The sequence below is a fragment of the Platalea leucorodia genome (genome assembly GCF_965183815.1).
Source record: "Platalea leucorodia genome assembly, chromosome: 6".
NCBI lineage: Eukaryota > Metazoa > Chordata > Aves > Pelecaniformes > Threskiornithidae > Platalea > Platalea leucorodia.
The window spans coordinates 13,811,784-13,822,422 of NC_138828.1; the positions used below are offsets into that span (position 1 = coordinate 13,811,784).

At 39.7% G+C, this 10,639-nt stretch overlaps 1 protein-coding gene across 3 annotated transcripts in view; it reads left to right on the top strand.

Annotated features, from left to right (window-relative positions):
• NAA15 (N-alpha-acetyltransferase 15, NatA auxiliary subunit) overlaps window positions 1-9,470 on the top strand; it is a 44,365-nt gene extending 34,895 nt beyond the window's left edge. Inside the window, exons 19-22 of one of the 3 annotated variants that reach the window (XR_014228557.1) lie at window positions 62-205; window positions 1,160-1,257; window positions 4,117-7,049; window positions 7,709-9,469. Coding sequence is in view for 2 of the 3 variants with exons in the window: in XM_082315671.1 (XP_082171797.1) it covers window positions 62-205; window positions 1,160-1,257; window positions 4,117-4,317 (443 nt within the window). In the remaining variant the exon portion in view is untranslated. Of the gene's footprint in view, window positions 1-61; window positions 206-1,159; window positions 1,258-4,116 lie in introns of all 3 variants that reach the window. The other 2 variants (XM_082315671.1, XM_082315672.1) reach the window with 2 other exon arrangements.
• Window positions 9,471-10,639: the final 1,169 nt, after the last annotated feature.

Consider the following 10,639-nt stretch of genomic DNA (forward strand, 5'->3'; position numbering starts at 1 on the left):
AAGTAGATGTTACTGTGGTTACCTGTACTCACCTCTGTTAACGTCTTTTCCAATTCAATAGTATCTGAAAGTAAGGATCTGCCTGATGCAGTTAGAACAGTGTTAAACCAAGAAATGAATCGGCTTTTTGGAGCAACTAATCCAAAGAACTTCAATGAAGCTTTCCTTAAAAAGAACTATGACTCACTACCACATAGGTTATCAGGTATTTTGCCTTTATCCTTTTTCTGCCCTGCTTCTGTATTTTCTGTCCTTATCTAGCAGTGGCATCTCAGTATCAGCACCAGTGATGTAAAAATCACTCTTTCCATCGGGAATGCTTTTTTCCACTCGGTTTGTGTTTTTGTGACAACATGACCACCAGGTTGTCTGTGTTTTTCTTTAATTTTTTCTTTACGCTGCTAAAATACAAATTTTTGGCCCTCTCTGCCCCGTTTTCGTTTCTGATGCATGCTGAATGTATCATAAGACTGTAACTGTAATGCATCTATGCAATAGTTCGTATGAGCTATGGTACGTGAAGTAGTATTTACGAGTTGCAAAGTTTTTTTTGATACATGTATTTGAAGAGGCTGGCTGCCAAGAGAAACGTGCTGAGTGCTCAGCAAGCCAGGTAACACGCAGAGCTATTGGTATGCCTAACAAGAGGTGCTTAGATGGTGCTGGTTACCTGTTAGGAAGGGCTGTCTGTCTGTAGTGACCATGTTGCAGAGGGTGCCACATGGGAGGCGGGGTGTAAACCGCCCAGGGGAGCGGCATTACTGTTGTGGCTCAGTCTGGGCTCAGACCTGGCCACAAAAAGCAGTGAGTTTGCTCTCACATCTTTTCTGGCATCAAGTCCCTTCAACTACATCTGTACCATGGGACTTGGAACTGTCCTGGTTGTGTCCTGACACCATATTATAACAAGAGCTCTGTGTTGTGCCACAGTTTCTGCGTGAAGGAGATGCGAGCAGTGGTGCTGGAGGGAACTGCGGTGTATTGCAGCAGGTCTGATTTGTTACCTTCACTGCCTGGGATTCCACGGCACACTGCAAAATGTTCCTACCCTGCAGTATAGACAGTGCCTGTTTGTTCTAATGCTTTGTCTAGCTTATGTTTGTATGTAAGATGTCTTTGGTCATCCACTGAGTGATGAAGCTTATTTTTCCTCCTGTAGCTGCCAAAATGATGTACTATTTAGATCCTTCCAGTCAGAAAAGGGCAGTGGAGCTGGCAATGACCCTGGATGAATCCCTCATTAACAGAAATCTTCAGGTAACAGATATTTCTAAATCGTAAACAACTTCTGGTATATCTATGGAAGCTTTATGCAAATTATGGAGGTAAGAGGGAGCTGAAACGGTTGCTGTGCCTTATGGTAAGGGGGTTGTGTTGTCACGTGAGAGAAAGGGGTATCAGGTTCATCCGGACTGAAGTGTTTAATGTCCTTTTTGCACATTTAGATTAATTTAGTTTTGTCATAATATGAAAATAGCTAGCTAGCAGCAGAAACTGTTATTGCTGCAGGTAATGGGAAAGCTTATTAAACACAAGAGAATTCACATGGCAAAAGATGCTACAGCTCCCCAATAAGACAAGACTGTGGTCTGTCCGAGCTTTACCTGTTACACAGGCGACTGTTCACAAGAAAAAGATTGATTTAGTGGCTCAGACTCCATGAAAGTTTTCCATATTCCTCCCCCTGCAAGCTGTGTGAATTATCTTGGTTTTATAAAAGGTGCATATGTGTATTTTGGCCTTAGTACGTAGTTAAGTAAAAAGCTTACCAAATTTTGAAATTGTGCTCTATTTTGGTGGTCATGGAATAATCTCCCTGTGCCACCGCTACCATTCCCCTTTCCTCGCTCCCCCACCTTCATCTGGGAAGGCTATCAGTTCTGACTTGCAATTCAAAGTATTCAAGAGAAGGTAATTGTTTTTTAGTATCTTCAAATGTTACTTACAAAGAATTAATAAGCATTTTTTTTTTTCTTCCGATGACCGCACACAACCTTACCTGACAAAGCGGAGTAGGAATAAAATGTCCTTTCTTTTTTCTAGTCTTTTCTAAACTATTTCTGTATCCCAGTCAAACCGTTTCCTTTGGCACCACTGTGAGAGTGTCTAGCACATTTAATTAAGTATTAGAGAGATTCCTTGGCAAGCTGTGCAAACTTTAGGACATTTTGTTTCTCTCGGTTCCCCTGGCACTTTATTTCTTAATTGTGCTCTTTATCTATCTGGGGACTCGAGAATTTTTTAGATCTATTTCAAGTAAAATTGGTGAACTTCCTAGTAAAATTATTCTTTTGTGAGCAAAAATCAACATTTTCCAAAAAACATCCCTTTGGAAATATACTGGGTTCAATGGAACTTTTAATGGGAAGGATTTTAAGTTCACAATAGAACTTTTGGACAAAACGGGGGGGGGGGGAAGAGACAAGAAAAGACAATTTGCCATGGTTTATAAACTTGCGTAGGATGTTAAAGATTCAGAACCTTTCTCTAGCTGATCTGGTTATGGGACACAAACTCATGTCTCTTATATCCTAAGTACATATTTAGCAGTTTTCATAAACTGTTTTCTTGTTTGTTTGGTTGGTTTTTGTGTGTGTTATGTTTGAGTAATCTCAAAGAGTTTAAAATAGATTATCAATAGATTTAGAAAACAAAAATTGAATTGCTTTCAACAGCATTCTTTTTGCCTTGTAGCTGTGTTTTTTGCCTGAGAGTGGGATTCTGGGAATTGGACTAGGGAAAGATTCAAATGTAACCAAAAATGCTTGGTTGTTTTAGAGGTGTTACCTTGGTAGGACTACAAGAAGCATTTACTGACTCAGCAGTGTATAAAGATGATATATGCAGCATTGTGATAAAACTGAAAAAGCTCAATTTAAGCATTCTTGGTGCCAACATAAAGTAAGAGTTGGAGTTCTGCTGAACTTTTAGATGGGAAATTGAAAGTGCCCTCAAAAAAAAAAAAAAGAGGATCTGAAGGAGTGTAGGCATTTGTTGAAAGGCATTCTCGTGTGCAAAGAGATCAAATTTATTACATTTCATTTTAGTAAAGACCAGATGTCTCAGGGCACGTTGCAGGCATAAATCTAGATATATTTGACCTTCTGTGGATGCCAGTGTCACAAAGAGCAAATGTGAGGAACAGGGGTTGTTGAAGAGAACTTCATAACCCCGTAGCAGGAGGACAGAGCAGTTAATCTCAATACACAGAACAAATAACAGCTCTAGTAAATGTCAGAGGAGTGGAAAAAGACTAGCATACGCGACATGGACGGATGTTAAATGCTGGTGGGCTTTAGTGAAGCTCACTAGGTCTGTTTCTCATGTTTGGAATGCAAGTTGAAAAAACCAGGAAATCTCCTTTTGCTCTTCTAAACCATGAACGCAAATGGATATGAAACTGCAGATATATCTGAAGGATGGGATAATATCTGAGTAATTTGGGTCCGTTCACTAGTTACAGGCACGCTTCAGTAAGTCACATATCCTTAAATGTAAAAATGTTCGGTTGTTTTTTTTTTTTTTTCCCCTACCAGAAATGTTTTCACATCTAATTATGGTTATTCAGCTGATGCTATTTTTACATTTTAATTATATTCCACAACTCTTCCAATTCTATCTGAAAGCATGTTCACAAAAGTCATTATTAGGAAATTATAGTATATATTCTGGATTTCTTGTTTTTATTTGCGAATGCTAAAATTCAAATGCATGTTGTGTATTGCTGAAATGTTCAGTGTATCCCAAGATTGTGGGGGCGGGAACCACAAACCCAAGAAACACAGTTGCAAGTAAGCCTGGTTCTTGGTTTCCAACTAGTAAGAATCAATTTTTTTTTTTAGGAAAGTAAGGAACAGGTGACAAATGAGTATTTTCATTTTCAGTCGAGATTTCTAGCTGGTTTTAAAATCCCTTTTTAAACTGCATTATTTCGAATCAGACTACACTGGTATTTCATGCTGTGTCTAGTTAAAAAAATGTCCATTTGATACTGATAGAAACCTGAAAACAATACTTGGGAGTTTGTTTTCTTTGTGGTATTGTATTTCTGGTTTGTGAGTGTTCAGATGAATGTTGAAGAAACCGTAACACTTCTTTATTTTTCTCTTTAATTAGACTTGTATGGAGGTATTAGAAGCTTTATGTGACGGTAGCCTTGGAGACTGTAAAGAAGCATCTGAAACTTACAGAGCAAATTGTCATAAGCTTTTCCCTTATGCTTTGGCTTTCATGCCCCCTGGATATGAAGAGGATATGAAGATCACAGTTAATGGAGATAGTTCTGCAGAACCTGAAGAACTGGCCAATGAAATATGAACAACTTTATTGGAAAAAAATGACATTGGACCATATCTGGTGTATAATATTTTTGTCACGCACCTGCTGAATTGTTCTAACTTACACAGAGAACAGAAGGAAAAAAAAATGTTGCCTTCAAATAGTTTTACTTTTTTTTTATCCTGCTGACAAAGTATATATATAAAATATCTAACATATTACTGGATATAGGTTGTTCGGTTTCTTAAAAATTAAAAGCTGCTAAAATTGAAGAAAAAAAACCCCTTCTCCGTACCTACCCATGTTTTTAAACTAATTTATATGAAATCTGGAGGCGTATAGCCCTCAGAGCAGGTGTGTGGCAGAAATATTACTTTAAATTTGTCTTGTGAGATTACTGTTATCTCAGACAGCAAAAATGCTGTTTTAGCACTGGATTCTTTCACTGAGCACAAAGAGTTGTTGGGGCTTTAGCATCTGACTGATTTTGATACGGGGATGATTCTGTCCATAGGAATGCAATGTGAATCAGAATATACAGAGAAACCTGCAACATACGTGTTATGTTGTGGATGCTGGGACATACGGATATCGAGCAGAATTAAGAAACATAGTGTGTTCAATACGCTTGTTGTGTCTCTGAAATTCACTGTACACGATCAGTTTGGTGTTCTTGCACCACAGTTTTTAAACTGAAGGAACCAGTTAAAACTCTCTCTCTCTTTGAATTAAACTTGGGGGGTGGGGTGGGGAGAATCAACTTTGCTGTTCTTGAGATGAACCTATCAGCATAGGTTGGCCAAACTTTTTAAAACTGTAATGCAAGAACCAAATAAAATTATGCACTGTGATGTGGCACCAACTAATTAGAAAGATAGCATGCATTTTCACGTAGAGTGAAAACAAAATGAGAACATACTATGGCTTGAAGTTGCAAAGAGGAGAACTCCTGACTACCATTTTGACTGATCAAGAGACTAATAGTTTAAAACCTCAGCAGGCCTTGTTCACGTTATGCAGAAAAAAAAAAAAAGTGCTGCAGTTTAGATACCTCTGGAACTTTTCCACAGTGTCACAGGTTTGTAATACTTGAAGCCCTACATTTCTAAGAATATATTTCTTGCTCAGTTGTTTCAGGCAAGCCCAAGACTTTGTAACTTTTAAGGGGCCCAAGATTTTTTTTCAATAACAGACCAGCTTCTTATTCCTGCAGTTACAGATGTAATTTCCTTTGTCAAACATGAGGTACCAAATATAATGCAATAAAACGTTTTGAAAAACAATTGTGTGAATATTTAAACCAATCTCTGTTGTACTTTGAAAATGAATGGGGTTCACTAGAGTGCAGCTCAGGGTTGGCTTACTGTGCTGTCCAGTTACGCTAATAATGTCACTGCTGATGGGTGGTTGTTGAGTATAAAGTGCAAATGCATTATATGTAAATACTGAATGTCTGGGAAGTCCTATAACACAGAATGCTTTACTACTTGGCTTTTAAGTTCCACCAGTGTTACGTCGAATTTTATTTTCCAAGTCGAGCTTTAGTCTACAAGTCTACTGTGTTAATATAGATAAGTGCTCAAATGTTTTTTTTTATAGGCTCTTCATATAAAACAGAGCAGAAAATAAACTACAGCTTATAAAGTGAGTGCCTTCTTTGCTGCAGGAGTTCAGTTACAGAGTATCTGTCGTGTGGATACACAGCCTTCCTCTTCCACATCATGGAATTCAGTGATTGACACGTACAGTTAAGAAATCCAGGAAGACTTAATGGGTTTGTAGTTTTCTAACAGTCAGAAGAACAGTGTTTTGTTTCTTGTATATTCAGCACCACTTTCTTTTCATGGTTAGACTATCCTTGTGTATGTTTGCAGTGTAGTTCATGTCGGAAATGTAAGTTGTATTGCTATATCTGTATATTTAATCTGCTGGGCTTTTAGGGACTAGAATACCTGTAGAGCCTTTAATTGACTCTGGTATTTATGTCTAGATCTCAGTCTTTTCTGCAGCCTGAGATACTTGGACTGCATGTCTTCTGCAACTACTGAAGATGGTTCAATCTTGCCTACACAAGCTATGAGCTTTTGGCCTTGCCTCAGAGTATTGCTGCCGTTTTCTTGGCTTCTGATGCTTAGCTGGAGGCAGATGAGTGCTCACTCTTTTTAACAGATTGTGAATTGCATCAAGCAATGTTTTGTTTTGTTTTTTTTTTCTTCAAATTCTGTTTTTTGGGTGCTGCCTATAAATGGGATTATTTCCTTTACGTTTTCACTGCCTGTTTTTGTGTTGAAATAGATGAACTAAAAGCAAGAAGTTACTTGTTCTCTTTCATTATGCAAGTGGGAAAGGATATTTCTGTGGGCCTTCCAGAAGCCTCCATCTACACATCTATTGTGATTTCCCCAAAGGCACTTCTTCGTAACCTTGCCAAAAGGCATCCGTAGCGCTTCAGAGGTGATGCTTTTGGATTAAAGAGGTTCCTTGTCCCCTTCCAGAAGACTGCAGTCCCAGGACATGAAACTAAGTCGAGAGTTTACCTGAAGAAGAAGGTTCTTTATTTGGCAAAGGAATTGCTAATCCATCTTCGCATCTCTCCTGTTAGATGCAATGCTAACTTCTGAGGAAGAGTTTTTAAGAGCTGGAAACAAAGTTACAATCCGATGCCATGAGTCTTGCGGAGTAGTAGCACAGAGTGCCATGCTACAGTGAAAACTTTCCTTTGCATGCCAAGATCCAAAATTGTGATCGTTGGTGCTTGGCTGCCAAAGCAGGTGAGCAGGGATTGCAGTCATGGGCAGAGTGACCTAGAATGTTGGCTTACTAATGACATGATTTGGTTCGATTCTTCATGATTTTCACTGGAGAAAGATGTTTTCACCATCAGTGAGCCACTGGTGATGACATACATATGCCATGGATATCTTTCCTGGGGGGAAAAAAGTGAAACAACAAAATATCCCTAGATAGAGACCGTAGATGGTGCAAATGCACATTGCATGAAGCAATGCCAGAGTCGGAAGTGGACTTAAATTGTAAGTAACTGAAAGTGGTTTTTTGCCCCAAGATGATAGGTGAGGTACTCACTCCTTCCATTTGGAGACCAGAGCACTCAGAAGTGGTATGTGTGAACTAACAGGTAAAATAGTCTCAAAATGATCTATTCAGTAACTTATTTCTTTGCATCTTAAATGCCTTAAAAGCCTCTATATTCTTCTACAGTTATGACTTTTTTCAGTAGAGGTCTTAATATTTCCATGTTCACAGGGGAGGAGTCGTGTTCTGAATACAGAAGGAAGTTTGTCGCTCAGTTTTTCTCCTAGCGTAGGGAGAAAATTCCAAGTTTCCCAGGGAGCTCTTTAGGGCTAGATGAGGTACGTATAATTAGCCTATTAAGTCTTTCTTTAGCGTTTGCTTTGGTTTGTTTTTCCAGGTCTGGAGGTGCTCCAGCTGTACAGTAGACCCTGGAAGGTCTTGGTGTAGCACCTTACTCTTCAGCCAGATTGAATTGTCAGTGTCTTCATAGGAAGGAAACACCGATGAGCGTAGGGTGAAATCAGGCCTGAGAAACCAGAGGTGCAAATACAATTTCAGTATCACGTGAGCAAGTTCCAATAAGAAAGCTTACGATCTTTGTCTAACGTGATGCCTTTGAGGGTTCGAGCAATGGTGCCACCGTTCCTGCAGTGCTAGCATCCCCTATGCCACAGTTGTGCTTTGAACGTGTGCCACTAACGCGAACGAAAGCACTTGATACAATAATCCAGTTCAATATACCTGAATTAAAATGATTTTATTTTTCCCTTTTCACGATTGCTTTAAATGTTTTTGCAAGTGTTTTGTACTGGGTAGCTAGCTGGCTTTGAAATCTTTCCCCTGTCTTTTCCCCCTAAGAAAGTTTGCTCTAAAAATGCAGTTTGTACCTAAGTGGTAATGTAAAATAGCTCAAACTATGTGGAAGTAAAAGTCATGCTTGTCTGATAACATACTGCTTTGGGATTCTGTGGAGGAAAATGATGCAAACGTAGTGTAATAAGGCAGTCATATCAGTAAGGAATTGAGCGGTCTATAAGCTCGTTAATGAAAGTTAAAGTTCTAGGTGGAGGAAAATGGTTGCTGAGCTTGGGGAAAGACTCTCGCTTCCAGGAGTGTTCCAGATGTGAACTGCTCTTGGGTGTGGCGAGGAGCAAAGGGCGTACACTTTTACGAATCTCATGGTCATGTTGTCATGATTATATTTCCTAGAAATTAAAGCTGCAGTCTACAAACACCAGTTCTAATGCCTGTTTCAGGCAGAGACTCTTCCCAAGAGCATACAGCCCGCAGTGAGAATGGCAAGGAGCAACTGATAGAGCAGCTCGGCAAAAAGAGACTGAAGTGAGTTATAAGGAGGTGGCATAATAGAAATTCCATTTTAGATTAAATATAAAATAGCTTTTTTTAATTACTAGAAGGATTACTGAAGCTGTAAATACTATAAATGCAGTCTTCCCATGCCAGGGAAGCTGTCAACGTGTATTACTTTGAGTGGTACAAGCAAATAGTAGTACGTTCACAAAGATTCTAGCTTTGTATGTTGGTCTTCAAGTAAATCATGGTAGAAAACTCGCAGGACAAAGATTGTCCAGTTTACAAGGGACCATATCAAAGGGTTTGTAAGAATATTGCGAGAGAAATATTACTAGAAAATGCAAAGCATCTTGGAATAGCTTTCCTAAGATGTTGTTTTAATTGAAAATGTTACATCTGCTAACTGTTCGTGACAAAAGACAAAAAAGTACTTTTACAAAATATTTCTGCCTGGCACTGCCCATTCAATATCTACCTCTACTAGTCCTAGTCTAGTTCAGCTACTGCATAATTTTAGCCATTTAGCATATAACATGAAAAAGTGTCATTTACCTGGTTGGTGAACAAATGTATGATGATGGATAACGTTTAGTTTTAAACTGTAATGCAATAAAACCACAAACTTAGTGAAAGTCCTGTTGTTGGTTCAGTGCAGCAGCATATTTATTGCTTCATTGCTGATCCGTTCAAAAAGATCTTAATTATGAACTCCACCAAGTTACTTGCAATTGTACTGGGATTTGCTTTCCCTTCCAGCCTTCCTAACTGGTTAACAATGTTGTACTGTGTTTTTACGCTCTTCTCTGGTGGTAGCAAATATCAAAACTGGCAGGAAGTCAATCAATGAATAAAAATGCTGAGTTCTGTTTGTAAATGAGTACTAGTGTTTCCTTGTAGGGGTCAGCATCCTCCTCAGATGCCTACCAGCTTTGTAATGAACAATCCCTTTGCTCTTCCGGGCTACAAAGAGCCAATATGGGGATTTGGGAACCGCTCTTCCTGAATAAAGGGGTTTGAGAGGCAAGCTGAATGAAGAAGCATTTGCTATTTTCCTCTGTTTTCCTCAGATCTGGTTGGGGGGCGGGGGGGGGGTGAATAATAAATCTCAGTAGCCTTCTCTTCCCCACCCATAAGCCCACAAAGCTTTCCTGACCCAGCATCCCCGGATGTCTCGTGGTTTTAAGCAGTCAGCAGAAAAAATAATATGGTAATGCTGACAAATTGGAGCAAAAGTAACTAGCTAGCAGCTGACATAGCGTTATAATAACCTAGAGTGTGTTGTGAGCTTGACAGTTAGGATTACCTGGAAAAAATTGTTTGTTAACTCCTGTACGTAATGAATAACAGTTCTGATTAACACTGTCAGCAGTGAGCCCAAAGGGCTCCAGCAGCTTGCAGGTTCTGTATTTTGTGGGTGGGGGGTGAGATACTGAAGTGATTACAGCGCTATCCTCACATTCACCCCTTTGGATGTCAAAGGGGGGCTTGTTGCAGTAAGGGTTGCTTTGCACAGATCGTACCCTACCAAAAAGCAGCATCCCCTAAAAAAAGAGCATCCCTTCCTTATCAATGTCCTCAGCAATTTGATTTTTCTGTTGTGAGAGGGGAGGGGCACTGATGCTGGGTAACTGCCTGCCCTGAACTTTTCATGCTTTCAAACTTCACCCTTCCATTTCTGGGAACAGCACCTCGTGATTTGCCTACAAGAGGACTTAAAGCGCAGATGATTTATGAGGAGCCAAGGCAGTCTGGCAGTTCATACGTTATTTTATCTGCATAAATCTGTCAGGACTGACTTTTCATCAGTACCCCTCCATTCCATCAGGCATAAAGGATCTTCCTACCTTGTCATTACGCTTCTGGGAACTGTTCTGGAGGTCCCACGCGCAGCAGCAGAAAGACAACACCTCTCTGCGGTCACTCTGTCCCTCAGAACGCTGGAGGGATGCATGCTCGTTGCCTAGCGAGTCCCCTTCCTGCAGCTACCAAACCTCACCAGATGCTACTGGAGGTA